The sequence below is a fragment of the Rhododendron vialii genome, chromosome 7a, assembly GCF_030253575.1.
Source record: "Rhododendron vialii isolate Sample 1 chromosome 7a, ASM3025357v1".
NCBI classification, from domain to species: Eukaryota; Viridiplantae; Streptophyta; class Magnoliopsida; order Ericales; family Ericaceae; genus Rhododendron; species Rhododendron vialii.
This window is the reverse complement of record NC_080563.1, coordinates 29,596,986-29,612,446: the sequence shown is the minus strand read 5'-3', so window position 1 is coordinate 29,612,446 and position 15,461 is coordinate 29,596,986. Positions and strand designations below refer to the sequence as shown.

The 15,461-nt window shown below is 38.4% G+C and overlaps 1 protein-coding gene across 3 annotated transcripts; it reads left to right on the top strand.

Annotated features, from left to right (window-relative positions):
• Window positions 1-408: 408 nt before the first annotated feature.
• LOC131332190 (uncharacterized) lies at window positions 409-6,146 on the top strand. 3 transcript variants are annotated; one of them, XR_009201614.1, is made up of 7 exons: window positions 454-793; window positions 1,996-2,051; window positions 2,260-2,314; window positions 3,409-3,489; window positions 3,574-3,815; window positions 5,096-5,201; window positions 5,815-6,146. XR_009201614.1 is itself a non-coding variant. In XM_058366266.1 (6 exons), exons 1-5 carry the CDS (start codon window positions 586-588, stop codon window positions 3,807-3,809), a joined length of 636 nt encoding a protein of 211 aa, XP_058222249.1. In that variant the 5' UTR covers window positions 409-585; the 3' UTR covers window positions 3,810-3,815; window positions 5,818-6,146. The 3 variants fall into 3 exon arrangements, 2 of the variants coding, with proteins under 2 accessions (XP_058222249.1, XP_058222248.1); XM_058366266.1 differs by lacking the exon at window positions 5,096-5,201 and having other exon boundaries at window positions 409-793; window positions 5,818-6,146; XM_058366265.1 differs by lacking the exon at window positions 5,096-5,201 and having other exon boundaries at window positions 409-793.
• The last annotated feature ends 9,315 nt before the right edge of the window (window positions 6,147-15,461 follow it).

Below are 15,461 nucleotides of genomic sequence, written 5' to 3'. Positions count from 1 at the left end.
AACACACACAACGGTTGTATGAGTATCATTTCTGTTTTTCATTAGTATTAGCACATCTTTGAATATCTTAGAGGATTATACATCATTTATAATCCAAAATTATTGTAAGCCTGCTAAAATGTATAATCCTTCAAACTTCACAAAGCAAGAGAAAATACATTTTACATTCCAATTGAAAGATTACGAGTTCATTGATCCTAAGCATCATCAGATTTCAAATTTAAAATTGGGAGATTTAGTGATAAGTCCACTATAAACATTTCATTTCATTTATTCTATTCTAGAGAGATTTAAATGTTGAATGGGTCATTTTTTCTTATATTGACTTTTTTTTTTATGCAACCATCCATGTTCGATCACATTAATTTTTTCTTAGATTTAAAAAAAAAATATTTCAAGAAAAAATTTACTCGTAGCTTTTTTGGAAAGGGTTGGAGCGAATTCGGGCAAAATCTATTACCATCGTACAACTACCAAACATCTTCTCCAGTACGTAAAGTAAAACCCTAATCCAACGATTTCGCCCCCTTAAAACCCTTGACTTTGCACAGCGAGAGAGAGAGAGAGAGAGAGAGAGAGAGAGAGATGGAGGGAGGTGGGAAGGGAAGTGGAGTAGTGCCAGAAGCAGTAATGGAAGCAGTGAAGAGAACAACTCACAACATGTCAGAATTCAAGTCCCAATTCGTTGAGTTCTTGTCTCTCTGCGACCCCGACGTGCTCGCTGATTTGCCGCCTTTACAACGGGCCAAGTCTCTCCTTCTGCTCGCCAAGGCCACTACAACCCTTTTCACTTGTAAATTTTTCGTCACTCCCTTACTCAATTTTCGTTTTTTATTTTGCAAAAAGAGAAACCGGCAGTGCTACTTTCGACCCACTCAAGAATGGTAAATACGAGATAACTCCAAACACCCGCAAATAGGTGTACAAACGAGATAGCCGAGCTTTGTCGTGTCCTAGCATGTTTACTAAACGAGCCGAGAACTTGGGCTCGAGCTTGGCTCATTTGTGAACGAGCCGAGCCGAGCTTTGTCGTGTCCAAGCACGTTTACTAAACGAGCCGAGAACTCGGGCTCGAGCTCGGCTCATTTGTGAACGAGCCCAACCCTTAACGAGCCAAGCCTGGCTAATTTAGTTAACAAGCCTCTTAAAATGAACCGAGCTTTTTAGTATCAAGCTTGGCTTGTTTAGTAAATGAGACTAAAACTCAGAGCTCGAGCTCAGCTCGATCACTAAATGACCTTAACAAACCAAGCCACGAGCTGCTTGCGAGCAGCTCAGTTTGTTTGCAGCTTTGGGCCACAAGCGAAGCATGAGTTTGAGTAAAGTTTTAGTATATATATATATTTTTTTGATAAGTAACTAAAGTTTTAGTAATAAATTTGAAACACTTGAAATGACGAGTTTCGAAAATTCGAGTGAACATTTGGGTAGGGTTGATAAACGAGCTGAACGAACTGAGTAATTAGTTAAAGCTTGGTTTTGAAAACTTGACGAGCCGATTTCGAACGAGCGGCCGAATACGAGTTGATATCGAGTAGCTTGAATTTTTCATATATCATAAGCCGAACGAGCCGAGTATTAGCTTGTTCAAGTTTGGTTTGAAAGCTTCAAAACAATGTTCAAGATTGGTTTGTTTACGAAACAAACCAGTCTTGATTGAGCTTTTGACGGATGAACACAAGCTCGAAGTCGGGTAGCTTGGTTCGTTTATATGCCCTACATATAAGTCCTTGTTGATTTTAGTAAAACTCAATTGGATATAGGTTAGAGTGGGGGGAGGTTTAAGGGAGATTTTAGTCAAATTGAGTCTAAGCATAGATTTGAATTAGGGCTGGAGATGCACTAAGCCTCGGCATTGGTAGCAGGAAGTTGAATTTAAGATCGCCATTGCAGTTGATCTACTGAAACCTTACACTTCTGGTTACTTAATGGATTGGTTTAGGTATGGCCTTTGCTTGCAATTAAATTTAATTTCACTTGTATTCATGGTTTCAGTGAGGTTGAGGTGCAATGGAATTCACCCAGATGACCATGCCGTGAAGTCAGAGATTGTATGGTTTCCTATACTCTATGATTTGTCTTGTGTCTTTTCATCAAATATGTTTTCGTTAATCTGGGATTTGAATGGTGTTTTTCCTTTCTAGTCCTTTTTGGTCTATAAATAGGGACTCGTGGGTCTTGCATAATTTATGGTTTTTTGGAATTTCGTCGATGTGATATTTGTAACTTGAGATAGTTTTCTATTTACCGCATATGTAGGAGAGATTAAGCTTGTACCAAGACAAGCTGGAGCGGTTCATCGATTTGAGTAAAGGTACTATTCATCTCCTCAATATGGTAGGCATATGAACAATTTTGTGCTGAAAGGATCTGATATTGGGGTTTTGTTCACAGTATCTGATGTCCAGATTTAACATAGATTAAACCTATAAAATTAAGCTGGTTGTAGACTCTTCTTTCCCTGTAAGCTTTATTTGGATATAATATTTGTTAAGGTACTTGTGGAAGAAAAAGAGAAGGTGAGAGAGATACATCTTGGATTTGTGGAGTGGAGGGGAATCCCTGGTCTTTGTTGTTGAAATTCCTAAAGTGATGCTAGGAGTAATACTTACTCTTCCCTAAATGACTTCAATCATACAACAAAAAACCAACAATTGAATGAGACCCCAAAGTTACGTTGAAAATCCTAAGAACGGTTAAAAACCACGGGAATGAACCATGCCCTAAGGAAACCAATGTACGGTTCGGCGATCGTGCAAGTGCAAGGGTACGATGAACATGGATTCGGGAGTTAATTCTTAGGACTTGTGATTAGGATGCACGGTCATTATTAAGATTGCTTGTAATCGTACATTGGTTTCTTTAGTGCATGATTCATTCCCTTGGTTTTTACCCGTTCTTGGGATTATCCGCGTAACTTTGGTGTCTCGTTCAATTGTTGGTTTTTTGTTGTGTGATTGAAGTTATCTAGTAAAGCGAAAGTCTTACTCCTAGCATCACTTAAGGAATTTCAGTTTTACCTTTACAAATCCAAGATCCGAAAACAACATATTATGCTCAATTGAAAATAGGAGCTGCATATTTTGTTTAGTTTTTGCATTTGATTATCAACTTAATGAAGTCCCTATGTTGAAATCCAATGACGTGGTGACAAACTTTTTCTAATTCACGTATGGATAATTGACCACACATTTGATTGTGAATGAAGAGATTGGGGCTTGTCATTTATGAGGAATAGCTTGTTGTGGTTGCGGTATTTGTACTTTTTATTTGGGATTCAGTTTCTATTGATGTTTTGTTTATTCAGCTATTGTGAATTTGGTTTATAAATTTTCATTTGTTGCATTGCGAATTTTCTATTTTTTTTTTGTGTGTGGAACCAAACGAATTTTCTATTTGTCCTTGAAGCACCGCTTAGACCTTCCACTACCTTGAATTACCAGGCTGCAACACGTTTCATTGAGCATTCATTGCCCGATCTTACCAGAGGTAGGTGATCAAATCAATTTCTTGTGAATGGGGGTGATTATCTTTTGGATCCTGTTTTGGTGAAATAGAGTTTGATATTTGCAGATCAGAGGCAGAGTATGAGGGATATAAGTAAAGGTGAGGGGCCAAAGATGAAGTATCTGGAGAGAAGTGTCCATAAGAAGAGGAAATGTCAGTCATCTGAAAAGCAATCTGTTCGAGCTGCTACCCAAGAATTTCTTGAGAAAGCAGCCCGTGAGCTTCTTGGTGACAATAGAACTGGTATTAAAGGACCTTTGCAGCCCAATACTTCATATGAACATGACCAATCGTCGGATTGAAACTTGGTAAGTATTCGATTTATATTCTTAGCTATTTTGATGACATGTTTTCCATTTTTTCTTTCTTCACCAGAGACATTACTTATCACCTAAGCTTTGAAATCTTTTAGTCGTAGTTACACATGCCGCAATGTACAGTGATTAATTTTTGACCCTGTAAGTTCTTATGATTACACAGTTGCTAAATCTGTAGCTTACATGGAGTAACCATGCTTCGCTGTTGTTGGCTTTATAGTCTGTCCTTTTCTCCAGTTTAGCCTCATGGCCATAGAAAACGAAATTGTGTGATTCGTGAGCCGAATCCGATAGTTCGGTTTGGTTACAAAACGATTTGAATCGATTACAGGAATCCTGAATAGTTAAGAACTGTGTACAAAATCGGACAATCGAACCATGAATCGCCGACGTATGAATCGTACAGATGGTTGGGATTATAGACGGGTCGGGTCGGTTTTCTAGACCCAAAATGCAAGAATCATCAAATTTTGGAGGTGTTGTTTTCAATTTTTTGGGGAGATTAGGGGTAGAACTCCTCTTTAGGAATTGTCGATCGTGCATGTTGCTCAAAACACGACTTAGATTGAGGGTTTTGCATGCTTGGTGTAAAAATGTGGAACCCACACTTCGTCTTGCATTCCACGATCATCAAGCTTTCGAGAATACTTTGGAACCTATGGAGCACGGTACCGGTACGCGGTACGGGTACGGGAAACGGCAAAACCCCAAAAAAGTAGGGTACGGGTACGGCAAATAGATATATAATTTTTTTCTATTTTTTATTGGTTTAAATGAAATATAAACCCATTTTACCAACAAAAAGCAACATAGATAAAATTTTGAAGTTCATACATCAAGTTCAACGTGCCTAGATCAAAGCTAGACGAGTTCCTTGTTCCTTACATACCAACAGTACTTACAAACATTGACTCAGTGTAAACGTGTATGTGTATATAAAAGAGATAGAACTTACGTCTTCTGTTTCGATTTGGAGCCCTAGACCGCTGCCTCTCTCAATGACTCAGTAAACGTGTATGTGTATATAAAAGACAAAAAAATTACACAATAAGCCCATATTTTATAATTATTTACAAAAAAATCCCTGAAATTTTGAAAAAAAAATCATTTTGGGCTAAAACGTACCCATGCCGTACCCTAGCCGTACCCAAAATTATCAAAAGTACCCGATCAAATTTTACCGTACCGGCGCCGTACCTGTACCCGGTACGCGTACGGCGACATTTCTGAAGTACCCGTGCTTCATAGTTTGGAATGTTGAGAAGATGCAGATTTGAAGTCAAGCTCCTTCGGAAGCTTCAAACTGTTACTTTGTCTGGAAAGCACTTCAACGATTAGGGAGAAGTGGCGATTTGTAGATGGTTCCTGTTTCTAAAGGTATATCAGCCTTTGTCATTGTGATGTAAAGCTGAGGGTGGGAAATGGTCCAAGCAAGCCTTGTTTGATTCATATTATAGAATACAATGGACTGTGGTATGTAGAAGACAATTTTCTGATCATATACGACCATGTTTCAGAACATAGAAACTGAGCTTGTTCAATATATGAGATAGGTGATCGGCCAGTTATCTGTTTGGAGCTCTCAGAGAATATTTTTTATTCAAAAGATGAGGATGAAAATGGATATTGAATCTATTGATCAAACTTGGTTTTGCATTTGAAAGGTGGAAGGCATATCCGTTTCTCTTCTCTCATTATTTTACTGTTTGCAAGACAATGTGGCATGTAACGTTGTTTATGTTCATGGTTTACAGAATCACTAAACCTTTTTTTTCATCTTTGCTCTTGCTTTGAAAATCCCTATAGCAGCACCATCAAATTTATTTCCCCGTTTGAACTTGCCATGAGCGCAGATATGTGGATTTGTCTTTATATTTCTGTATTGGCTTTGATATATTTCATTTTGAGTGGTGTTTGTGGGTGAAGATGCATACTTAAAATTTACTTAATAACCTGCTTTCTGACATTTCTGTAATCGAATCTCCACCAGCAGAAGGAAAAACATGGAGCAGACCAAATTCCGCAGACAGAATTTCTCATGCCATCGTCTTCGTTTTTTCTTCTTTCAAGGTTGCTCTTTTTGGTTGTTTAATGGTTGTTTCTTATTTATTTCTGTTCGTATTCTTTTTTTTAATTTCCTGCAAGACACTTCTCTCTTTTTCTCAGGAGTTGATATCACTTACTGTGTAACACTAGAAGTGTATTCGTAGCTTGTTTTTCAAGTTTTAAATATCCTGTTTTCTAGCTTCTGAAACCCAATAGAGATGTCGCAAGGTACATGAGTATTATTGGAATGTTACTGTCTGCTAATTTCGGATTGTACCTGTCTCTCCATGTACCTCAAACTAACAATTCCTTCAGCTGGAGGAGCTTGGTTTGAAAAGAAAAGATTAGAATTTTGTCAAACGTATGGATGATGGGGTGAGAAATGCTATATGTACAATGTAGGTTTATTTCGTTTCTCAACGAAAATGTTAAGATCACCATTTCTGACCATCCAAACTATTTCTGACCATGCAAGGGGCCGTAATTAGTTAAACCGGAATGGAGCGGAAACTCTTTAGTTTGAGCGCTTGACCTGTTTTTCTTGAGTCAGCATGCTACTCTTTCAATATCGAAGTAATTTAAGCTCTGCCAACCGTGGGAGATCAGGAAACACCTGATTTTGAAGACTACGAAGCTGAGTTTTAGACTTGGATTTGCAAAGAGTATTAACATGGGTCAGAAAAAGGTTACGGAATTGGAAAGGCCGATATCGAAAAAAAAAAAGGTTATGGACAGCAAAGAAATAAATTGAGCTCTTCACTCTTAGTTATCTTCCTGTGTTTCTTTTGCTAGTAATTTTTCTTCCGTAAATCATTCCTAAATCTAAGATTCTACAATAGCTGAGAGCTCTGAGAGTTGAAGTTTCTAAAAGTCAATGCTGCTTTTTTTACAATGCAGATTGCATTTGGAATGCTAATATTGCAGTTATCCAAATCTTACACTCAATTTTTTTGCCTAACGTCTCGCGTCTATGATGACATTTAGAAGCCAAAAACAAGTTCAAATTCATGAAGTCTTTGTGTTGGTTTTTTATATACTTCGTAATATGTTAATACTAAAACATGAATTTTTTCTATTTGTATGGAGGGTATTATGGTATTTTATTTTATCAAAGTTAAGACCTATTTTGACTGTAAGGGAGGTGATAATAAATTTGTAGAATAGAGGAGAGGTCAATGTATTTGTCAGAAACTTTAGGAAAGGTTCACATAATTTACCCTTCTAGTTGAAGTAACCTATTTCAAATTCCACCTTTTTATTTTAATTAAACATTTTTTCGATGCTCACTCGATAAAGTTCTTTACTTCAACTAGTTTCCTTCATACTATGTTCTTTATTATTAATCTTCAATAGGAACAATATCAACAACAGACATGAACAAAACAAAATAGTAGTAGCTCGTGGTTCGGTTCGGTTCGGATTCCTAAGAATTCGAGGACCAAATCGCTAGTCACAGTTTTTACAAAATAAAATCTGTGTTCGGACCAAAAGTCCTACGGTCCGGTTCCAAGCCGATCCGTGACTTGCGGATTGGTTACGGTTTTGTCCACGAATTTTAACAAAAATAAAGCTCAAGTATATATCCCACACTAAAAGGAAAGAAGGTTACACTTAACACCGGCCACCAGAAAGTACTTGTTACTTTGAAGAAACAGAGAGGAGAGGAGGAGGAAGAGGCGAAGAAGTAAGAACGGTGTGGCGGCGACATAAACGAGGAATTCAGAAAAACTGGAAAAGAAACGAACTAGTGAAACTAAACTAGGGTTACTCATAACTTATACAAAAAAACTACGATTTACCCCCCATATTTTATGTACATTTACACTATATCGCATTATTAAGATAAAATACTAAAATTGGTAGAAAAAAGTTTTAACATTACTAACAATTAATTATATAAATATACATATATATATTTATTATTTATATAAAATAAATATCTCACGGTCCGATTCGATTAATCCACGGTTTCGTAATGAAAATCCGTGGACCGAACTGCGAGTCACAATTTTTTAATTCTTCAATCCGTGTCCAGAACGATTAATCCACGGACAAAATTCAAAAGGTATGGATCGGTTCGGTCCGAATCGGTTTCACGATTCAGCGAATTTTTTGAGCAGCCCTACAAATTACCATGAAAGAGTGACAAAAATCTTACAGTCTTCAATCTACAATCACCATTGCTATACTAAGGCTCTGTTTCGCTAAGTGAAATAAGTATAAGTATTTATTTTTGAATTAAAGGTAATGTATTGTGAGAGAATGACCTTTCTCGAAAAGCAAAAAATAAGTATTTAAAAAATAAGAACCTTAGCTGAACGAGACCTAAGTCAGACACTAGCTCTGTAACGACTCGAAATTTTTAATGAATAAAAATTTCATTTATTTATTGGAATTTCTTTTTAATTACTTAATATTACTTTTAATATTCCTTTTTAATTTCTATAATCCATCATAATTAGATTTTAGTCCTTTAAATTTCATTTCTTGATTAAAAGCCTTACATGGCTAGTAAAGTTAGTTTCCAACCGATTAGTTGGAGGAACCGGACTACCAATTCACCTAGTTACTTTTCCCTAACCCTAAATGGACCTTTTTGACCATCTTTGAACCTTATGAACTCCTCCTAACCCTAATTGGACCATTAGGCCATTAGGGTAATCATTTTACCCATGACTAGTCATTCAAAGCCTTACTTATCATCATTTCTTCTTAAACCATTGGTTAATAAATGCTAGGAGAATTATTATCCCTTAGTTAATGGACTTTTGACTTGCCAATGAATGTATGACTTGGACAAGACAAGTCATGGCCATCATTTTACTTCCAAAGGTGGCAATCTTTATGCATGCCATGCATGCAAGCCTAAGGTATAACCCTAAGTCTAATTATCCTAGAGTTACTTTCCTAGATACATATATATATGTACTTCATAAGCTATGTTAGCATGCCTATATGAGCCTATACTTGCATAAGTACATTTTCTAGGAAATTTCCCTCCATTGACTAGTCACTTGAAAACTCTCCATGACTTTTTCTCTTCCAAATAGACTTAAGACTACCTAGACCTAAAACTATTTATTTTTACTCATAGATAACCATATATGTGTATATATATATATATATATATATATATATATGTAGTACAAGAAGGGAGAGAGAGAGAGGGAGAGAGAGAAACCAAGAGGGAGAGAGAGAGAGGGAGGCTGAGAGATAAGGAGAGAGGTGGAGTGTGTGGTGTGTTTTGTTCACTTACACAAGCTACATTTTTAGCCTTAAGCCTATTTCACAACTTGACAACCCATTCTAGTCTTCCTAAGTACAATCCTAGCCATCATTTGTTCTTCCTTGCAAGTTAGCCCAACCTAGGACAAGACTGGACAAAAACCCTTCATGATAACCTAGGATTTGGCCTAAAATTGGATTGACAAGTGAGGGAAGGCTATGACATTGATTGAAGGCTTGAAATGACAAGTCAATGGAACAAATCCATGGGAGAATGGAAGAGAGAGAGAGGGCCGGCCAAGAGAGGGAGGGAGAGAGCCAAATTTTTGCTATAAATAGCACCCCCCATTCACCATTCAACTCACACCTTCCAATCCTCCAACTTCTCTCTATAAAATCTTGTGTTCTTACTTTGTTCTTCTTGCTCTTGAGTGTTCTTAGAGTTCTTCCTAAGTTGTTCAAGAAACTCATCTTAAAACCCCCTTTCAATCCATAAAGTTTAGTAGTCTTAGCCACGAAGTAGTTTTGAGAGAAAACCTTTCTCTTTCAAAGCTACCGGAAGCCAACCGTAGGAAGTTACTCCGCCCGACGTACACATTCTCTCTGTAGTCGCCACTACCGCCAAGAAGAAAGGTAGAATCCCTTGTCCACTAAACTCAACATATAACGTAGAACCGTATGTTGGAAGTATAAGTAGATTCTCCGTATATAAGGTTATCTATCACCTATAGGTTTGAAATGCATGATAGTTAATAACTTATTTTCGCTAATGGAAGTATGAGCATGTTGGAATAATCAACTTTCACTCTAAATAAAATATGTTGTTTTGAACTTTCCACAAAGAAAGAAAGAACGACTTTCGAAAGATAAGATTTTATCGTTTGATAGAAGTATTCATATTTTGATCTCTAGAATGATTATGAGCATGCATACATGAATTGCTTGTATTACTTGTGGTGTGATAAAGCATAAGTGATTGTCACTCCAAAGGCGTCCGTACATGTGGCGTTATGCTTTAAGTGATGATTTGAGCATGAATAGTAATATAGAGTTGGATGATCTTGCTAGTTTAATTTCAAGATTACAATGAATAATTTATGACTACGTATGTGAAAAGTCCTATCGCGGAGTCGTTGCATGAGAACGAGACACAGAAATCGAGAAAATAGAAATATGGCACTTAGTGTGTTAATGAAAAGGCGTGTTTTGAAAAGGTGAAATGTTTTGGAAACTACAATGTGGCCGGACGTGGTAGCCCATTGTGTGGTGTGTGTTTTGTATGCCAATGGGAACCCGGCGCGGCGGAACCATTGTGAGGATACTCGGGAGACGGCGTGAAGGAACCGAGGTTAGGTGTGTAGCTTGGTTATCCGAGGAGAGGAGCCAATGCAAAATTTTGTGTGCCAATGGGAACCCAGTGCGGTAGAACCATTGTGAGGATACTCGGGAGACCGGCGCGGCGGAACCGAGGTTGGGTGTGGAGCTTGGTTATCCGCAGAAAGGAGCCAATGCAAAATTTTGTGTGCCAATGGGAACCCAGCGCGGCGGAACCATTGTGAGGATACTCGGGAGACCGGCGTGGCGGAACCGAGGTTGGGTGTGTAGATTGGTTATCCACGGAGAGGAGCCAATGCAAAGTTTTGTGTGCCAATGGGAACCCGGCGCGGCGGAACCATTGTGAGGATACTCGGGAGACCGGCGCGGCGGAACTGAGGTTGGGTGTGTTAAAAACGAATTTTGTAAATGTTGATATGGTTATGAAATGTGGAAAATGGTGACACGGTTTACGAGGAGTCGCGTAGGAGAAACTCGAAAAATAATGGACACCAACGTTAGTTAGGATAATAAATGTGGATGTGTCATTGCTAACTGTTTTGTCAAATATGTATGAATTATGTGGAAATCATTGAATTTATGATCGTTTGTTCGTAAGTTAAGAGTTAGTGGGTATGAGTTGTTCTATTGAGCTTTTGTAACTCACGGTGTTACCTTTGGTGACCCTGACATATTATATTGGTGGTGACGCCGGTATAATGTGTCAGATCTTATAGACGAACATGGTGAACTCTACACCTTGAAAGCTTTTGGGACCGAGGAGCTGGCCAGGATGGAGGAAGAAGCGGAACAGTAGATAGAAACCCTAGTTTTCCCTTATTTTGTTGTATAAAAGTACTTTTGTTAAGATTATGAAGTAATATCGAGCCAGACTCTATTTAGTTTTTCAATGAAAATGTCTATTTAACGTTCACAAAATTAGGGGCGTTACAAGCTCCCAACCAAGTTCTGAAAAATCATTAATATTTTTTAAAATTTTATGGTAAAATATGTGTTGATCATCCCTCAGTCATTGTAAAACTAGTACATACCTATGGCTGGCTTTGGGGTAAGGCCCATGAGGCGCAAGCCTTAAACCCCTAAAAAATGTCCAAAAACTAAGACCTCTACTTATTTTTAGTACCTAGTATATATGTGTTACTATATGGCCCATTTTTTAACCCGTGAATATGTTTTATATAAGGCTCAATGCCCCAGTAAAAATGGAATGGATGAAAAAATAAAAAAGCGAAAAATAAAGTTGGATCACGGCACCTCGGGGTTGCTGATCTCTGAGAAAATTATTCAGTATATGAGTGCATCATTAATATGGATGCATCTTTTCCCCGTAAATGATAATTCCCATTGCAAACAAACCCAGCGAACTGATGAAGAAGGAATTACACATTAAGTGATACTCCCTTCGTCCCTAAATAAGTGTTTGGCGCGCTAACCTATGCCTTTAAAAATATGTATTTTTTTCGTTAAAAAATCAAATTTTTTCCACAAATGAATAGATAGCAATGAGGTCTATTAGATTGTGAAAAAAATTTAGATTTTTTAACAAAAAACATGCATCTTTTGCAAGGCCTAGGTTTGCGCGCCAGACACTTATTTAGGGACAGAGGGAGTAGAATATTAAGGGCCTTATTTTCGAAGATCGTCTTAGGCCTCCAAAATCTCAAAGCCGGCCATGTACATACCCTTCCCATGTTATGTGAACTAAAATGCACAGTTACTTCGGTTAATTGTTGATGTAAAAATACCACAATATCCTACAAAACATGGTCTTCTACTACCCTTTCTCTTCTACAAAATAGGCACCTTATTTATTTATATATATGGATTACTGGCTAAACAAAAATGCTATATGGATTTTTCAACCAAATTGTACCTTTGACCTAATATAACAATGGCTTTTTCTATATACGGTTCAATATACATGTCAATATGTACGGAGAGGTTATGAGAGCTTCAATGGTGGGGGGCTTAGTTGTTGAACATAATGGTGATGCGTTTGGTGATTGTAGAAAGACAGTCAGAGCCTATAACAGACGAATTTTGGGCAGAACATGGCTCGGGCTCAATTGTGTTGAGCAAATCAACCACTGCCACTTTGGACCATTGACATCAAGGGCGGCCCACTCTCATTGGAGGCTCGAGACGAAATCTCAATACGAGGCTTTAAGATTTTAAGTATCAATAAAAAAATTTATTCTATAATGAATTATTTGAAATTATATTTCCTCTTTTTTTGATGAGATAATGAAAAAGGAGGTCTTTTTACCTGAATGAGGCTTTTTTTTTAACTGATGAAAGTAGATTTAGAAGTTAAAATTTGCAGTATAGGTAATGCATGAAAATTGAGGCTTCACAAAATTAAAGGCCCTAGGCATTGGCCTTCATTGTCTAGTGCTTGGACCACCCCCGAGATTGATGAACTCAATGGTGTCGACACAAGCAGAGCACTTCACTCCGTTCACGATGAAAAACTGGGGGAATGATACATCCACCCCCTCCTCAAATCTCCTAGGATAAAGTAGATTATGTCTACTGGGAAAAGAAAAAAAAACAGGGGCGATTTGCACCATACCTTGATCACATGGGTGATGGTGATGGGTCAAAGTGAAGCTGACCCAAATTTTCGAATACAGGCAAAGCGGGAACCCCTTGGATGAGAAAGCAAAGCTATTTTCATTCATTAGAAAAACAAACACATGTGTTGACAACAGTGGCGGACGCCAGAATTTAACATAGTGGGGGCATCAATTTTCTTTGTAACCGTAATATACGAGTTACAATTAAGCACATTTACTCCAAAATAATTTTACCATTCATAATAAATTAATAATTTTAAAGTATATATGTATTTTAATAACCAGCTACTTAGGCAAACTTGCGCATCTCAACTATATGTGTTAATGTTCATCATCTATTTTTCCATTATTAACTCTACGAGTACAAGTTTTGGGGACCAAAAGTGTACAAATGCAATGTATGGGTTCATATTTGTGGGCACACGCCTAGAAAAATGTGAAATCGGGTGTGTCCTTTTTTGGGAAAGCGCGGAGAAATACTTCGATTCAGAGTCACCACTCGGGTTTTAGCGGTGAAACACTCAAGGAACAGAACTTGAAACGTTTTGCTACGTTGTTTGATTTTGAAAAAGGCATAGACTAGTCCGTCGCCACCTTCAATATCTGAGGTTCGGGAGCCAGGTTACGAGAGGGGAAGAGTTTTATGGCACCCCTCTCGCCCAATCCGGAGATCGGTCTCTACTCGGGCATTTTATAAAACGTTTGCATTTTCTCTCATTAATCATTTTTTTAGCCAATTAGGGCGGGGGAACAGTTAATGGGGGATTAAAATTGTAACAAGTTGCATTTATGTGACAAAATGTGATGAATGATTTTGCTATATAATTAAAATAGATTGAGAACAAGCATCTGTGAACATTTTAAACAAATTGGAGAACGTTGACCCAGAATGATTTACATAGGAGGAAACCTGCATGCACTGGCGATGCCACTGCATGCAGAGATGGCCTGCGCACGCCATATACAGACAGGCATGCGCCGCTAAGTCTAAACTCACAACTCTTGTTTTCAACCCTCTGGGCTCTGGAAATAACCAGTGCAAACCCAGGACAAACCACACAATTTATATGACAGGATATATATAGATATAGACAACAGGAATGGATCTAGAGAAATAAAATGAACAGAACACCCCATAAACAGAGTGGGGGGAACGAATAGAGGCCAGGGCTTAGCTGCCATGCAAGGGCCAGCCACTGGACTTTGATATAACTGTCGTACGCCAATCAAGAGGAACACGCTAGTGGTAACATTTATCCAGTGCTTGGCTTTGCATCATCTGGGCTTTGGAACATGACCAGAAGGATCCCAGAAGGCCTTTTAAAAGCAGAAGAAATACACAAAAACTACATAGCTCTAAAATACATAAAGACTATAAACCATTTTTTTAAGCATGCATTAAGGCGTCAAAATGAAAAGGGAAGCTGAAAATGGACGATCAATGATCTCCACACCAGTATTGCATGTACTGCCATAACTGGCGTACAGCTCTATATTACTGGCATAAGCCACTAATGATCCCACACGATCCTTGAAACTTTGCCAGTTTTAGGGCCAGGACTGGTATTGATTATCATCCTTGACCTTGTCGGCCCCCCTCAGGGGTCAGAACAGAAATATTTACAAAGGTGGTATACCTTTGGTTTGAGGTTGATGGAATGGATGAGCTTTGAACTTGAGGTTGGAGGGATGGATGATAAATGGGAAGGGTGCTGTGGTGTATGAGAGTGTGTTCCTTGCTTGCTCTTTCGAAGGATGAAAGAAAAGAAAGCAAAGAACTTAAGAAAGAGAGAGAAAGAGAACTTAGTTTCTTAATGAGTGTAACCCCTTGCATATGAATGCAAAGGGGGGAAGGGGGTATTTATAGGTCAAGAGTGGACTGAAAAGAGGGGTGATCAGTTGGGTTAGGAGGGTGGTTAGGTTAGTGAAGAAGCCTCCCATGCATTAAATGCATGGGACTAGGTGATGGATGTTGTAGGAGAGAAAGGGGAACGGCCCTGTAGGTTTGCAATCATCAGGGGGCTGTTCATTGTATTGGGTGGCCGTAAAAGTCTTGAGTACGTGGTTGAATAGTGACGATTTGACTGGCTTTGACTAGCGCACGCCTGCTTTGTACCTGCATGCGCCAGTGGCAACTGAGTCAACGGTCAATGACTGACACGTAACAGTTTACCAGTGCACGCCAGCATAGCACCAGCGTAAGCCAGTAGGGTTTTGCTGAGGCCATTTGGTTCTAGCTCGAAGGGTTCGAAAGAGTTTCGAGGACGATTTGAATGAGGTTCGGAACGCTCAAAGCTCAAACACACCAACAGTCTCAAGATGTCCTTGACCTTAATCATCATTGGGGCATCAAAAACCATAAGTAAACTAATCTGGACAATCCAGAATAGGGTGTCTTCAATATTGTGTACTACACAAACGATCAAGGGGAAACGTTGGTTAGGATATGTTGGAG